Here is an 18,020-nt window from a genome sequence, read left to right as displayed (position 1 = left end):
TTTACGGACGTTTGGCAAATCTTGCGGATGTTCAGCCCAGTCTACCGGCCTCTTGCTCTTTGCCGCCCGAGGAAGGTGTTTGCGTGTGGCGGTCTCTCTCTTTCACCCTCGATGCTGTCGGAGAATGGCGCCGGAGTTCCGGTTTATAGATTGGACTCTGTAGTTTATCGCTATGATGTGTTTCCAGTTTCTGGTCACTACTTTTTTTCTTGCTATTTTGGGCGTTTTTGAATTGGAGCAGCCTGTAGCTAGCCAACACAGCTGACCTGAATATGCTTGGACTCTTTTAATTGTGTGTTTTATATTCTGTATTGTTCGCTCTTTTATTTGTTGCGTTTGTGCAATTTGGTTATTTTTGCTCGTGAGGCGGGGGTGAGGGATTGATGTTTTTTCTTTGGACGGGTTCCTCGGTTTTCTTTATTTCGTGGCTGTCTGTGCGGAAGATGAATCTCAGAGTTGTACACTGCATACGTACTTTGATAATAAAAGTACTTTGAATCTTTGAATCCACCCAGGAAGAGGAGTCCGTCTGAGCTCCCCGGGTACCTCGTACTGACCGTGAGAAATTAACTCTGTCCCAGCATCACGGATGCTGATCGATCGCCGGAGCGGATGTGTTTGACATGGACAGCCGCGGATCACAAGCACAAGGTCTGAAACCTCGTCAACTCCGGATCACGCCCTCTTTGACAGGCACTCATTATGGATTACACGCCGATTTCCGCGGGCGGTTATGTTTTATTTCTCACAGCACTTTCCACCATAACAGGTAGGTGAAATACCTTTAAACGTAATAAATGTCTATTCATCTGTTTGATCTCCCAGAGTCAGATGCTGAATGTTTATAACTGTGTGCTTCTGCGAGACAGTTAGAGTATCTATCTGTGCGTCTCATGAACGGATCTTCAGCCTGCCACAGTTGATGAATGTGTTTCTTTATTCTGCATAACGTCGGGGGCGCTTCAGACCTTTTCTTGGATACTCGTTTTTTTTTCACGTTCACTGTTTTACGCTGGACAAAAGCTGACCGGTCGCAGACTCCGCGTTTCGTTGGGCTCCTTCCTGTTCTCTGTCTTGTCCAACTTCTATTAAGCTTCAGGTGACGGACTGCTACCCTGACATTCTCCTGTAAAATGTTCTGGTACAATTTTAAATTCATTGTTCCCTCAACGATTGCAAGCTATCTGTGCCCTGAGGGAGCCAAGCAGCCCCAAACCATGATGCGCCTTCCGCCACGCTTCACATTTGGGATGCGATGTTGGTGTTGGTGTGCAGTGCCATTTCTCCTCCAAACAGTTTCTGCCGAAAAGCTCAACCTTAGTTTCATCTGTCCACAGATCATTGCCTCAGAAGTGTTGTAAAATATCCAGGTGGTCTTCTGCAAACTTGAGACATGATTTCCTCCGTGGTGTCCTTCCAGGAACACCATTCTTGTTTTTCTTATAGTGGACACATGTACAGAGACTTTAACGAGTTCTAGAGATTTCTGCAGATCTTTTGCTGTTACCCTTGGGTTCTTTTTCATCTCCTTCAGCCTTGCACTTTAAGCTCTTGGTGTGATCTTTGCAGGACGCCCATCCCCAGGGACAGTAGCAACAGCTTCCTCCATTTGTGGACAATTTCTCTTACTATGGACTGATGTACACTCAGGTCTTTAGAAATGCTCTTGTAGCCTTTTCCAGCTTCATGCATCTCTACAATTCTTCTTCTAAGGTCCTCTGAAAGTTGTTTTGATTGAGGCAAGATGCACATAAACAGACCTTTCATGAGAAGAGCAGGCTCTGACTTTATAGGACAGGGCACCTCTACAATCCACACCTCCAATCCCATCTCATTGATTGGAACATCTGACTCCAAATAGCTTTTGTAGAAGGCATTACCCAGAAGTTCACATACTTTTCCCAGCAAATACATGTAATATTGGGTCATTTTTCTCAATAAATAAATAAATAAATGAATAAACAAGTATAATGCTTTTGGTGTTACATATTTAACTGGGCTCTCATCATCTGGTTTTATGATTTGCATGAAGATCTGACCATATTTTAGGTCATATTCATGCAGAAATAGAGAACATTCTACAGGGTTCACAAACTTACCAGCACCACTGTGTTTTATAAGATGGGCAGTTGCCGGCTTCCTATCTCATTTTTTGGCTTCACTTTATGAAAACTGGCAAAAAAATTTTGTTACTTTATATTGTAAAGTTGGTCAGTTCCATCATGGGTAGTAGGCTCCGTAGTATCCAAGACATCTTCAAGGACTTGTGCCTCAGAAAGGCAGCGTCCAGCATTACGCACACACATCACACAGGACATCCCTTCTTCTCATTGTTACCATCAGGGACGAAGTACAGAAGACTGAAGGCACACACTCAGCGATTCAGGAATAGCTTCTTCCTCTCTGCCATTCGAGTCCTAAATGGACATTGACCCATGAACTCTACCTCAGTACTTATTATTATTTCTGATTTTGTACTTATTTTAATTTAACTATTTAATAGTTAACTCATTTTGCATGACTTTATATCCTTCAATCACACAACCAAGCAGGGTAACTGTAAATAGTGCTACACTCATCGTTAATATTTACAAATGTTACTGATGGGAAAATAACAGGAGGTTTACTCATAAATGATGTTAGTGATTATCTGCCTGTTTTTGTAGCTTTTGAGAGCTGCATCATGATTAATAATGAAATTAAAACTAGTAGGTTAATTCGACATATAACAGAAGGTACTATTAAATCTCTTAAGGAGGAGTTAATTAAACAAGATTGGAATACAGTTGATGTAGATGAAGCATTTGTTTCTGTAATAACTAATTTGTATGATAAACTAGTTAGTTGACAACGAGAAGTATATTGATAAGCCTTGGTTAACAAAGGGAATACAAAATGCTTGTAAAAAGAAAAATGAAGTATATAAGAAATTCTTAAAACATAGTACAAAGAAAGCTGAAATTAAATATAAGATATATAAAAATAAGCTAACAGGTATTATGAGATCTAGTAAAAGGAGTTATAGTAAATTATTGGAGAATAATAGAAATAATATTAAAAATACTTGGAGAGTTTAAAATGAAATTATTAAAAAGGATAAAAGAAAAACAATTTACCCATATTACTTTAACTCAAACAATGATACGGTAATAAAGGACACTAATTTGGTTGCAGATAGGTTTAATGGTTTCTTTGTTAATGTGGGAACAAAATTAGCTAAATTAATTACTGAATCCAGCAATAAAGATGGAGTAAATAGTAATATTATCAATATAAACACTCACACTATGTTTCTAAGAGCAACTGATGAAGAAGAGTGATTATGCAGAAAGTTTGAAGTTAATAACTCATCTCCTTCTACCTTAGGTTGTGAACTTATCAATCACCCCGATGAGTTATTAACTTCAAATTTTCTGCATAATCACTCAAAGAGTTGAACTGCATATGTATGTAAAGAGAGCTGTATAACTCATCTCCTTCTATGTTAGGCCACAAACTTATCAATTGCCCCTGCTGTGGACACTTTCTGGAGTCCAAGATCTGTATTCTCTATGACCACTGGACTAAGTGTGTAAATGTAGGAGGGGACTACGTTGAAAAATAATTTTTTCTAAAATTGACTCCAACTACCTTAGGCCACAAACTTATCAATCACCCCTCATATATATGGTTTCTCAGACATTAAAATATATATTATTTACTGATGATACAACTATATTTTGTAGTGGGGAACATCTGAAACAACTTTTTGGAAAGTACTAAAAATTATAAAGAAATGGTTTGATACTAACAAATTATCACTGAATCTAAGTAAAACTAAATTCATAATACTTGGAAACTGTGTACCAAACTCATATAGTAAACTTAGAATAAATGATGTTGAAATTGATAAGGTATCTGAAACAAAATTTTTAGGAGTGGTAATTGATAATCAATTAAGCTGGATACTACATATAAATTATGTCAAAGCAAAAATGTCAAAATCTATTGCAATACTGTACAAAGCGCAAGATTTCTTAAATCAAGAACCTTTGTATACATTAAACTGTTCACTTATAGTCCCATGCATGATTTACTGTGTAGAGGTATGGGGAAATACATACAAAACAAATACAAACTCAATTTTTCTACTCCAAAAGACAGTTATACAAATTGTAATTAAGACAAGTTATTATGAGCCAATCAATCCACTATTTATTCAACTAAACATTTTAAAATAATACAAATTATGTATAAAGTAAAAAATGGACAGCTACCACAAAGTATCCAAAGGTTGTTTAAAAGGAGAGAAATTCAATATGATTTAAGAGGAACATGTATATTTCAAAAACAAAGAATAAGAACAAATGTATAAAATCACTGTATTTCAGAGGGGTGAATCTATGGAACAGTTGTAGTGAGAATTTAAAAACATGCACCACACTTAACAAGTTTGAAAAGTTATTTTAAAACTATTTAATGAACAAATATAAAGTATATGACTTAAAATGAATGGGAGTAATGTAAATAAACTATACTTGGAATTGGATTTTGTGTAAAAAGATTATGAAATTTTTGTTTTGATGTGATGGTTGATGCTAAATATGTTTTGTATATGTAAGAGGGATAGACATAATAAGCTGTAGCTTCAGCCTACACCATTTTGGTCTGTTTTAAAGATTTTTATTATTTAATTTTGTTTTATGAAATCATCATTGAAAATGATGCTTTTTGTTATGTTTGTACTGACCAAAATAACATTTCATTTTCCATTTCCATTTCCAATATCCATATATTTTTACTGTAATATAGTTGTTTTCTATATTTATCATGTATTTCATTGTGCTGCTGCAGCAAAGTTAACAAAGTTCACAACATATGATGTTGATATTAATCTGAATCTGGTAATTTCTGCTGAATGATGCTTGGCAAGATAGACCTTAATTATCTCAAGGCAAAACTTTTGCAGAATTCGGTACTGGGCCATAATACTGTTTGACATCAGATCCACCCATTTTAGAACAGAGTAGTATTTAATGTCTTTGACTGAAAGTATACCTTCAGTTTGAATGTGCAAGGGCCAAAATTATACTGACAAAATTATCCTGTCTGGAATGTTGATGTGTTGGGATGGAAAGTAGTTTCTAATTGACTCTAGACATTGGTCTCTGGGGGTTTTGCTTTTGCTTGCATGGTGGGTGGTGGGAGCGAGGGTTGATGTGTTTGCTGGAGCAAGTGGAGTCAGAGGGATGGGAAGACTGATGCTTTTGCTGCTTGAGCATGGGAGGAGAGGGGCTTTGGGGTTAAAATGTTTTCTGTTATTCATTCTTCGGGTTTTTTCCTTTTGTTTCATGGATGTCTGTGAAGAGCAAGAATTTCAGGTTGTATCCTATATACATTATCTGATATTAAATGGAACCATTGAACCAAACATTTATTTTGTGTGGAACAGATGGCAATGAGGTTTGTTCAAACTGTTGCACACAAGAGGTGCCCGCGTTTTCCACATAAATGCCACTGGTGTCTCAAAGTCTGTCTTCCTTTTTAAATATGTTTAGTGATTTGGTCTTCACTATATGTGTGTGAAGATTTTTCTCCACAGCTCAATCCCTGCACTCTGAATTTACAATCCCTTGTTTACACTCTTCAGCTGGGGAAAATGTACATCCTGCATCCAACCTCTCAAGATCCGTTAAAACGTTATGCATTTGATTCAATTTTCTCTAATTCTTCCAAATCTCAATGTACGTGGACATAGTTGACTCAAACTCCCTTCAAATGCCAGTCCTGCCATCCCCGGAATCAGTCTGGTGAACCGTCCCCTCATTGTCTGAACTGGAAGTTTATCCATTCTTAGCTGAGACTGAACTGCACACAACACTTCACTGAACAGATTCCATTTCCCTGTGTGTCTCTGGCAGGTAAACTGAATGGATTTGAGGTTTTGGTCAAAACAAAACCCCCAGCAGTGGAACTTGGACACTCCCTGGAGGTGACCTGCAGTACAACATGTAACGACCCAACGATCATTATGGAATATAAACCAGGGACAGATCCCAACAGCACTCGTAGTGATAAGTGGATTACAGACCGATTTCCGAGTGTCCAGCAATGGGATTTCTCAGCACCCTGTACTGTAATCTGTCAATCTGCAGGAAAACAAGTGAAGGAGGACAAACGGGTAGTCCCAGTGTACAGTAAGTGAAATCTCTTGTTCTAAATACATCCCATAGCAGAGTATAACAGGATGAAAGGCAGCAACATTAAATTATGTATCACTTGAAAATGTTTCACAGAAACTGAGGATGTCATAAAATGGGAAGATCCACAAGCACACTGGTTGTTGGGTTAACTTTTGATTTGGAATGTTCCAATCTCTACTGTCTGTCATGATTAACAGATCGAAACTTAAGTGTTGTTCCACCTCCTGAAGTGCTGGAAGTTAACAAACCATATCAGCTGGAGTGCACTGGCCCGAAGGTCTATCCAAAGAACAAACTCGTACTCACCTGGCTCAGAGGGAGGGAGGTTGTTCAACGTAGTTCCACAGAGGACCCAGGTTTCCCGGAAGATGGTCCATTGAAGAATGTCCTTCATTTCATTGCAAGTATTTCAGACGATGGAATGGTGTACACCTGCTTGGCAGAGTTGAACTTGGACTCTAATCCCACAAAACCCATCACAAATGCCTCTCTGACTCTGCAGACTTACTGTAAGTTCCACTTTAACAACTTACTGCTGCTTTGGGAGTAGTTTGAATGGAAATATTTTGTTGGAAGATGCCATGTTCTGATAATTTTCACATTATATCTGGGGAAATGAGAACCTGGGCATTTTTGCAACTGTCCAAGATTTTTAACTAACAGAGTGTAAATGTAAATTGTCTACAAGAGAAAATCTGCAGGTGCGAGATATCCAAGCAACACACACAAAATGCTGGATGAACTCAACAGGCCAGGCAGCATCTGTGGAAAAAAGTACAGTTGATGTTTCAGGTTGAGACCCTTGGGCAGGACTAAATTGCTTGCTTTTTTAAAAAAGCATTTGGGGAGCCTTCAAAGCAAATAGTTAGAGTCTGAACTCCAGATTAAAAATAAGTTTCACTTGACTTCAGCCTGTCAGCGGAGGCCCTGGCCTGAAACCCACTGTCAGTGTAGTGGGAGAGGGCAGAGTGGGTCCATTTGAAGGAAAGTCTGTCAACATCATGACAGATGTAAGAAGATGTGAGAGTCAGTCAGTTATTGGTGCTTGGCTGTGCAGTGGGAAGACAGCACGATGACCATATGGCAAATCCTCCTACAGGAGGTGCTGGAAACCCCGGTAGATGTGAGATTAGTTGATGCTCAGTGTAGCCACTGTGGCCGGTTGCTTTCCAGGCTGTCTTCTGCCCAGCTGGCGGCTGAATGCTCCCACCAGTGAATGGGTGTCTGATGGAATTACATCCAACTCCCATTCCACACCTTGCTAGTCAGTAGAGGTACTGGTCAAAGAACACACCTTGATACAGGATCAACAAAATAACCTGCTAAATTTATTCCTCTAATCACCAAACTGAAGTCTATGATACTCAACTGGGATGTTAAAACAAGGTTCAAATTAAGGTCATATTGAGTTCAATTAATGACTGCACAAGGTCATAAGTACCACTGCTTGTGGCTGGAGCAGAAGGCAGAGTGAGAAACTTGAAATTAGGGAAAGAGAAATTTCTCTAGAATGAAGTATCGGACATCTGATTGATGGATTAGGTGTAATAGACTCCCAGATGTGTGACCCGGCCAATCTCCACCTCCGTCCATCAGTATTTACCACTGCAAACTGAACTGCAGTGAATTTCTTGTGTGTCTTGCAGCTTTTCCAGAGCCTCCGAGGATCCTCAGCAGAGACCCTGTAGAAGTGAATCAGGAGGTCACATTAACATGTGAGGTCCCAAACGTCTATCCAGCTGAGAAGATGAGAGTACGATGGTTTTGGGACGGTGAACAACAGAATTCAGTAACAAATCGGTCAGATGCCACCACAGTCAGGGCAACAACTACATGGACACCACGAGAGACCGGTCTGACTGAAGTCTCCTGCACGGCAGATTTAGAGGATTATCCATCAATTCCACCGAAGAACAATAGCGTTTTCATTGAGGTTTACGGTGAGTATGTTCACTGCACTCAGACAAGGACCAGAACTCAGTTTCCTGTTGTTCGTCGGTGGTGTTTCCTCAAGCAGTAGTGTCTCTGTTGATTGAACTGGTAGCCCGAGTCACAAAACATCCCCAGTCAATGGGACCATTTCCCAGTGAAATTACTAGTTTTTAATTGTAAAATGGTGATCAAGGAAGATGAGCATAAAGCCGCTGATCTATATTGAATTGTGAGCTTACAGAGTGGTGGAGCAGGCTCAATGGGCCATGTGACTAGGTCCTGTTCCTAGTTTTGGTTGATGATGTTTCATGAATATACTGTACTTACCTGAGAAGTCATTAACAGTAAGTAAATCAGTCAGAATTTCCTGGGCAATGAAAGCTGAAATTGTACAATCAAATCAGGAAACAAACATCTTGCAAAGAAATAAAGAAGCAATTTGCAGTCAGGCAAATTTTTTTTAAACTACATGTAGTAGGAGTCCAGTGTTCTGGGTCAGGGATGAATGCTGTCTGGGATATTGGGAATTGTGTGGGGATTTTGATATTTATCAGCCATATGACACAGACAGTGTATGTGATGTTACAGACTGACCATACAGTTGCTTTAGCTACATTAGTCCAGTCAGGCAGATGGAACGCAGGACTTGCTTTGAGAAAGTTTCTAAGAATGTTTTCTGTTGTTACAGTTTTCTCCAACCCTGAAATCCACATCCTGATCACCACTGAGGGTATTCCGGTGAATATTACCTGCAGTGTGTTTAACATCTCAGGGGAACTTCAACTCAGACTGAAGAAGGGAAGTGAGATATTAGTGAACAGGTCAGCCAGTACTGGGCTGACTATCTACCACACTGAGAATCCACGAGCAGAGCTGAATGGACAGCAGTTCACCTGCGAGGCCGAGCTGACACTTCACCATCACTCCAACACCATTGTTAAACGACAGTCCACCGCTCTCGCTGTCCATGGTGAGTGACATCACACCGGTACCACCGGGTAGTGATGTGCGAGATTATCTGTTGCCAGTTATTTTCATTTTTTTTTTATCTTTGTGGTATACATTTTTCAAACAGAAAGGTTTAATTAAGAATTCTGGATCTGTCTTGACAGTGGGGATGTGTGTGTGTGTGTGTGTGTGTGTGTGTGTGTGTGTGTGTGTGTGTGTGTGTGTGTGTGTGTGTGTGTGTGTGTGTGTGTGTGTGTGTGTGTGTGTGTGTGTGTGTGTGGTGTGTGTGTGTATATATATATATATATATATATCTCAGGGGGGAAATAAAGCAAAGGAATACACAGTAAAAGAAACATAGGAATAAGGGGACACAGTGTTGCCCACCGATCCCTGAATATTGCGGATGATTGAGCTGGGGACATCAGAGGCATTCCTCCCTCTGAGTCAGATCCTGAGGGGAGGCCTGATAGAGGTTTATAGAATTATGAGAGGCCGAGACAGGGTAGATTGTTACTTCATTTTCACCAGGTAGCAATATCAAGTGCTAAGGAACGTAGCATCAAGATGAACAGTTAAAAAGTTTAAATGTGGTGTGCGGGTAAGTACTTTACAGAGTGGTAGGTGCAAAAGGGCTGCAGAGTGGTGGTAGAATCAGTAGTATGTAAGTGATTGATCACCCTGTGACCACACAGGGAATGAAGGTGTTATTGATCACCTACAGGCAGATTGGTTTAGTTTAACTTGGCTTCATCATCGACACATGTTATGGACTTAAGGGCCAGTCCCTGTGCTTTATAGTTCTATATTCCATCCACTGATGGCCTGAGCACCCCCAGAATGGAGAATCTTGTGCCCCTCTGCATTGTCAAGGTTCTCATGTTATCCCTCCCCACACCCTCCTCAAATCCTTCTCCCTCTCTTCTCCTTACCCTCCCCCCCCCCCCCCCCCCCGCTTTCTGTTCTCCTCCCTGGCTTCCATTCGTTCCTCATCTTTGCTTGGTCTCTCTATGCCCTCTCCCTCATCTTTTTTCTGGCACCTCACTTACTCCCTTCACCCTTCCCTACCCCCTTCCTCTCACTCTCTGTTCTCTTATCTCTCGTCTTTTTTACCATCTGTACCCCACCCACATCTTTGCTTGTACTCTGCCCCAAACTCTTTCATCTCCTGCTCTCTCTTCCTAATCAGAGTTTCGGATTTATACAGTAAAGAAACAGAAACTTTGGCCACCTGACCATCGCACACCCACTTGTATCGATCCTGTGCTCCTCTCATTGTCCTCCTCCACCTACTGCCTCTTCCCTCTTGCATCAAGTTTCATAATTGTATGACCAATTTAATTTTTAATCATTCTCAGCAAATTTTAAAGTTACCTTCAGACATCATACTACTGTGTGCTGTAAAAATCATTTAACAAATTTTACTTCTTGCACGCATCTTTTACTTTTGCAGTTTTTACCCTGTGATCTTGTGTTAGATTTCAAACCTGGCATTCGGAACTGAGTTGCCCAATGTTTGGGAGTTTCCTTTAACAGTTTCTTCGTGGTTGTCAACTCCAGTTATTGTGAAAACAACTGCATTGGGCACTTTCAAGTTCCTGAGTGTCATCATTGCAGAGAAGATATCCTGGGCCTAACAGATCAATGCAGTTACAAAGAAGGCAGGACACTGGCTTTATTTCATTCAGAGTTTGAGGAGATTTGGTGTGGCACTGTGACAAAATAGGTTGGCAATGCTAATTCTCCCGCTAACCTCGCCCGTTTGCCCGGTTAGTCACTCTTCCTGGTTCTGCAGTTTTTGGGCGTTCACCTTTTGCACACCCCAACCAGTAAGACAATCGCTAGCTTGGCTAATCAAAATAATCCCCTCAGTTAACGTGCTCTAGTGGTTTATAACAGATAAAAATAACGATTCTGGACACAGACATTTCAAACAATTCATTTATTTTCACTCACACCAATATATCGGTTTGTGGACAGCACAACAGCCCCAAAAACCCAGAGGGACAGTTTGGGGCATGCTAAGGTAATACCTGGGTTAGTGGGAGCAGGTGCACTGTGCCCTACGCAGGCAACACCACAGGTGGGGAGGCATTATTCTTTTATATTCATCTGAGTATGTGGAGACTGATTTATAAGTTTAACCAAGGCATTTGTTGTGGAATAAGTCTGTAGGAAGTTAGAATCCACATTTGAAAACTTCCAGTTCTGCATCTGAAATAACTACTGTGGTCTGGTCATGTAATTACCCCCACCCTCCCCCGACTAACAGCAGAATTTCTGGTTCCTTCTCGGCCAGGTGGAGGCAAATTTAAACCCTCAGTCTGGCTTTGCTAGAGAGGTGTGGAGGTTGGAGTTGACAGTTATATTGGAAAGTTAAAGACAAAATGTGTCATGGAGAAAGCCTCAGTATATTTGAAAATTTTTGAGTATATATGTTTATTCTTATTTGTAAATATTATTTTCTTTCACAACTTTTGGCCAGCTTTTGCATTTTTTTCTACCTGGCACTAAATAAAACCCCTTGCCTTGCACTATCATGCTGTTGCAACTTACCATCTGTTGTTTTTCAACGGGTGACCCTCGTAAGGGACGCTTACTCACGCCTGATAACGAGGTGTGACAGTCACCAAAGACACTCTCAGGTTTCTACAGGCGTGCCGCGGGGAGCATTTGAACTGTCTGTATCACCGTCTGGTACGGTGGGGTGTTACTGCTGTAGAAAGCTGTGAACTCCATCGTGGGCAAAAGTGTCCCCAGCATACAGGACAGTTTTGAGCAGCAACCGCTCAAAAAGGCAGCATCCATCATTAAGGACCCCCAACACATGCCCTCTTCTCATTGCTGCCATCAGGAAGGAGGTACAGAAGCCTGAAGGCACACACTCAACAATTCACGAACAGCTTCTTCCCCTCCGCCATCCAATTTCTGAATGAGAATTTAGCTCACGAGCATAAACTCACTACTTTTTTTCACAACTTACTTAATTTAAATATTCAGTATATTGTATAAACTAGCTAAGTTTTAGTCGTATTACAATGCTCTGCTGCTGCTAAAATAACAGATTTCATGATAAATGCTGGTGACATTAAACCTCGGTCTGACTCTGATCATTTCCTGGTAGAAGCCTGGGTTGGTACTCAGCTGTAGGGAGAGACTCCACGTGCCATCATTCCCATTGTGACACAGAGCCCAGTACACATGCAAACTCACCAGTGAGTTTGAGTCCAGCCTCCTCTCTCAATGAAGAGATTGCTTGTGGTCACACATTACAAGCGTTTTTTTCACGAAACAAGTTCCTTTTTCAACTCCATCTGCAGAAACCAGGGCACCAGGTTCTAAGCTGACCCCCTCCCCCCCAATGAACGACTGAGGCAGCAGGTTCACATACTCCACCTACTGGGTGATAAATTAAACTGAGCCACTGCGGATTATCTCTGTTCTTGTTAATGAAAACATTAACAAAGCAGGTGGCGTGATAGAGTAGCAGTTAGTGGAATGTTTTACACCACCAGTGATTAGGGTTCAATTTCTACTGCTCTCTGTTCATAAGGAGTTTAAGATATAGGAGCAGAATTAGGCCATTTGGCCCATTGAATCTGTTCTGTCATTTCATCATGGCTGATTCATGTTCCCTCTCAGCCCCAACCTCCTGTCTTCTCCCTGTATCCCTTCATGCCCTGACTGATCAAGAATCTACCAACCTTTGCTGTGAATGTGCCCAATGACTTGGCCTCCACAGCCACCTGTGACAATGAATTCCACAGATTCACCACCCTCTGGCTAAAGAGATTCCCCCTCATCTCCGTTCTAAAAGGGCACCCCTCCATTCTGAGGCTGTGTCTTTTGATCTTAAACTCCCCCAGTAGAGTAAACATCCTCTGCACATCCACTCTATCAAGGCCATTCAATATTTGATAGATTTCAATGAGGTCAGCCCTCATTCTCCTGAATTCCAGTGAGTAGACACCCAGAACCATCAAATGCTGTTCATATGACAAACCCGTCAGTGCTTGAATCGTTTTTGTGAACTTCCTTTGAACCCTCTCCAATGCCAACAATACCTTTGATTGTAGCTCTCCCCCGTGACCACGGGTTTCATCTGGGAGTTCCAAGTTCCTACCACACACGCTTCAAAGACAAATGGGTTCGCATGTTGTGAGCATGCTGCATTGGTGGTGGAAGTATGGCAAAGCTTGCGGAATGCCACCAGCACTAATTCAAATTGTGTTGCTCATCGACAAAAATGTCAAATGTACAGTATGTTTCAAATTTTGATGTACACATGGCAAATACACTGACTCTCCATCTTTATATGACATCATTTCAAAGCTGATCAAATTATTTCCTCCGGAGTACTGGGCGACAGTTACCTCTCATACGGACTATTTCATCATGGTCTTCTTGTTTCTGGGTTCTTTCAGTATGCATATTGATTTCTGAATTTCCAACAACAGATACTCTTCAAAATTCTATTTATTAGTCATAAAACACAGTAGGATTTTGTGAAATTGATTAGATAGATGTAAGTCCATTTTGAACATGAAGATGTGGAAGTGAATACAAGGCACGAGAATTGAGTGGGAAATGTGAGAAAGCAGGGGGAAATGTGTGTTTATAAAAATGATCAAAAGCTTTATAGTGAATGTGTTTGTTTCCAATTGTCAATCTTGTATCACCGCCTTTGCGGTTGTTTTATAGATTCACCCGGGTTACCAAAATGGATAATTCCAGTAGTTCTACTTTTGGTAATTGTAATTCCACTCGCTCTGACACTGTTCCTCTACAAGAAATACAAATGCCAAAGGCAGTGAGCTGAGAGTCTATGGAAACGATGCTGGGAATGTAATGTAACGGACTAATATTGAAGTCAAGAATATCCAATATGAATGGCATAACATGCTGATGGTGGACAGATATTCTAATGATGCTGTAAATCATATTCCTATCAAGGAAAGCTTCTGACTGCAGTGTTAATACGTAGCCCCACCGTACCTGCTCGTTGCCGAGAATGCTCAGCTTTGGGGGTCCGTGTGTTACAATGATTCCCAGAGACACTGGATCATCACTGGAGATCTGGAACAGCAATGAAAACCACAGATTACAATTGTCCTGCATACCAGATGGAATAAAGTTCAGATCAAATACATATTTCTGATTTACTATGTGCTCTATTAACACGTCCTGTCGACTGGATTCAAGCATGTGGCAAAAATCTGATGTCAGTTCGACTGCAGTTTAATTAAATATATTTCTCTCTATTTCTCACTGAATGCCATGTTACATTTTCTACCTTTTCACTTTACTGAGGCTGTTCCAGAGTCATGGGAATTTTGGGACATCATAAAAGGAACCATTACCTCTCAGCCGATTCTTTAACTCCTGGGGATAATGAGTATGAAGCGAGTGTGACTGGTCTGTTTTTATTCTCCTCACTTTCTCCAGGATTCATTCCTTAGTGACATTAATTACTCTCTGAGGTCTTCATGGTCACTTTCAATCTCCCTTCCTGGTGCAAGTGCCAGGAATGGCCCAGACTCAATTCTTTGAAATGATCGGGCAAAAACATTACTGCATGATACAATGATTCTCATTTAAAGTGTGAGTTCCTTATGTAACATCACTTTCCTCCTTCTAATCTTCTTCTGTTCTTCCCATTTTTATTCCTTTTCCTTCAGCCACAACAACCCCCACCACCCACCATCTAGCTCTCTTCCTATGTACATCCTGGTTCCGTCCAACCTCCACTCACAGTTGACCCACACAGCTCTACCTCCTTACTCTTATCTGGTCTTCCATTGTCCAGTTACTTTTCCCCCTAATGTTCCCCATTCTCAGCTCCTCGCTTATCAGATTCCAGCACTTGAGGCCCTTTGTGTTCCCACTTATCTACCTGCTGTAGCTGTCTCCAGACTTCACAATTCTCTCCGCCATCTGCTCCTCATTTTTTCCTCTCTTTTTCTGCCTCCATGTAATTCACCTGTCATTCTCCAAACTCTGCTCCACCCGTTTCCTCTCCTACCTGGCACAGCTGCCTGACACCTTGAGCCCCTCATCAGCCCACCTATCACCTTGGACTCCTGTGTCACCACTCCTCCTCAGGGGAAAGACCATCTCACTTCCCCACTCAGTCACGATGAAAGAATTCAATTTGAAGCATCAACTCTTCCCCCCACCCATTCCTCTTCAACCTGCTGCAGCTCACTACCATCTGACACCTCTCCTCAGCCCAAAAATCTCTTTGGACTCCTGTCTCACCGTTCCACCTGAGCGACCATCTAAGCTCTGCTCCTCTCAGTCCTGAGGAAGGGCTTCAACTCGAAACAACAATACTTCCTTCTCTCCCACAGACACTGCTCGACCAACCCACAGATTCCCAGCAGTTGATTGTTTGATGCAGTCAGATATTTTCCTTCATTTTAACTCATTTATTCTTGTATTCTGAATAATTACTCTTTATCTTTTCTTGATCATCATGCCTGCTACCTAAGCTCCTCCAGTCCTCGGGCTTCTAGATTTATTGGGACACCTTTGATTTTTGATAAGCTGCTCTGAATTTGGTTACTCTGTATTATGTAGTTTTGCTATGATATTAAAAATTATTGACAAATAAATAATATTAATCTTTTGCTTCCACGGCTCTCATTAAGTATTGTGTGTTTTCATAAAGACTTACCCACAGTTTAGAGTGTTTATTGTCAGGACGAGTTTGTCCTTGTCTGGATGAAAGAAAGTCATGGGAAACCCTGGTGAACTTCAGTGACGAGAGTTATTTAGTGAAAGATAGAAAGGCAGCATACGTAAGGTTCAGGAAACTGAAATCTGACAAGGCCGTTGAGAATATAAAGGAAGCGGGAAAGAAATTAAATCAGAAAATTTTGGTGGGTTACAAAGGGGCAAGGAATGTACTTGCCACATGGGATTTCTTTAAGATATATTTGGAGCAGGACAATGGGAAAAGTTGAGTCCCATCAAGATGATCCCTATGGTAGTCGGGGATTTGTTAGTTAGGGCAACGGACAGGAGGCTCTGAGGGTGAGAACGAGATTCCCACATGGTATCTTGCTTCGCAGGTGCCAGGGTTTGGGATATCTTGGGTCGAGTCCTCAGCATTCTTAAGTGGGAGGGTGAACAGCTGGAAGTCATGGTCCATGTAGGTACCAATGACATGGATAGGATGAGTGGTGAGGTTCTGCATAGGGAGTTCAGGGAGTTAGGTGCTAAGTTAAAGGGCAGGACATCTAGTGTTGTGATCTCAGAATTGCTACCCATGCCATGTGCTAGTGAGGCCAGAACTAGGAAAATTATACAGTTTAATACCTGCCTAAGGAGTTGGTGTAGGAGGAAAGGCATAAGATTTTTGCATCATTGGGCTCCCTTCCCAGGAAGGTGGGACCTGTACAGAATGGATGGTTTGCATCTGAACTGGAGCGGGCGTTATATCCTAGTGGGTTTGTTAATGCTACATGGTGACATTTAAACTAGAATTGCAGGGGGATGGGAACCAAAGTAACAGAACAGTTCATGGAGAGGTTGTGGAGGCAGATTTTAGTAATTTTTGTGGATCGAGATAAAAAACTTTAAGGGTAAATAGACCCTGATGGGAGTTGTATACAGACCCGGAGACAGTAGTAAGAAAGTGGCGTACAAATTACAAATTACAACGGGAGATAGAAAATGCATGCCAAAAGGGCAATGTTACAATTGCTATGGGGGACTTCAATATGAAGGTAGATAAGGAGAATAGTTTGGTGTTGGATTACAGGAGGGGGAATTTCTGAAATGCCAACGAAATGGCTTTTTAGAGCAGCCCATGGTTGAGCCCACCAGAGGATCAGCTGTTCTGGACTGGATGTTGTGCAATGAACCAGAATTGATTATTGAGCATCAGGTAAAAGATCCCTTGGGGCAAGTGTTCATAATATAATCAAATTCACCAAGAGATTTGGAAAGTAGAATTGTTACGTACCCGTGACACGTGACAGTGGTTTACTTGTCACGTGGCAGTGGTGTTGAAGCTATACTGGACTTAAGGTAGTGGTCTTGTGATGGTGGAGTGATGTCATTTTCCTGCCAGTAGAGGTCATGTGACAGGTTTTTTTAACAGGGTATAAAAGGAGGACCCCTCCCTGTGAGGAGGGGCAGTTCATGGCTAGATTTGCCATTTTGACTTCATGCCACTGCGTGGTCTAATATTATGATGCAGTTTGGTTGAAAGATGGAATTTTATTTAATGCCTAAAGTTTAAAAGGTCATTGCCGGCAGTTTCTTTATAATACTGCCAGTTGAAAATCAGTGGAAAGTGAAGATCGGAGTTCGGGAGTTAAAAGATCGAGGAAAGTCGATTTTGACGGTGAAACAGGTTCGACCTTGCCTGATCCTCATTCGGAAGGAATTTGTTGGCTGTCCCTATGTTAATCCCTGCAAAATAGCAGAAAGGATTGGGAACAGTTTTGTAAAGGAAAGGTCAGTGCCTTTAAGCCGTTTCATTTCCATCTTTGTAAATTCTCCAGGAAAAGTATAGTTCGACTGGGAACTGCAGCAACACGACGTGAAAGAGAATTTAAATCGTCTAAAAAGTCTCTCCTTTAATGGACTGTAAGTATTTTGAACTTTTGCAGTACTACTTTGAAGAACTCTTTTTGCAGCATTGCTTTAAGAACTGTTTAAGCTTCATTGCTTTAAGAACTGTTTAAGCTTCATTGCTTTAAGAACTGTTTAAGCTTCATTGTTTTAAGAACTGTTTAAGCTGCCGCACAGCAGCTGACTTCCGGTTACGTTAGTGGTTTGTTTACTTTTGGGGTTTGTTTTCCAGTGTTTAATAAACGTTTTGTTTGTTATAAAAACCCTGCTTCACTTATGTATTTATTGTTGCTGAATCCGTAACAGAATCTAAAGTCAGATATATCAGCATTACAGTGGAGTAAAGGAAATTACAGAGGCATGAGAGAGGAGTTG

General features: G+C 41.2%; 1 protein-coding gene across 1 annotated transcript; it reads left to right on the top strand.

The window, feature by feature from the left end:
• The first annotated feature begins 654 nt into the window (after positions 1-654).
• LOC140740265 (intercellular adhesion molecule 5-like) lies at positions 655-15,692 on the top strand. Its single transcript, XM_073069386.1, has 6 exons — positions 655-769; positions 5,901-6,176; positions 6,380-6,691; positions 7,829-8,122; positions 8,803-9,084; positions 13,764-15,692. The coding sequence occupies exons 1-6, from the start codon at positions 703-705 to the stop codon at positions 13,874-13,876; spliced, it is 1,344 nt and encodes a 447-aa protein (XP_072925487.1). The 5' UTR covers positions 655-702; the 3' UTR covers positions 13,877-15,692.
• The last annotated feature ends 2,328 nt before the right edge of the window (positions 15,693-18,020 follow it).

This window comes from Hemitrygon akajei, chromosome 16 (assembly GCF_048418815.1).
Source record: "Hemitrygon akajei chromosome 16, sHemAka1.3, whole genome shotgun sequence".
Classification (NCBI taxonomy): domain Eukaryota; kingdom Metazoa; phylum Chordata; class Chondrichthyes; order Myliobatiformes; family Dasyatidae; genus Hemitrygon; species Hemitrygon akajei.
This window is presented reverse-complemented; position numbering and strand designations above follow the sequence as displayed.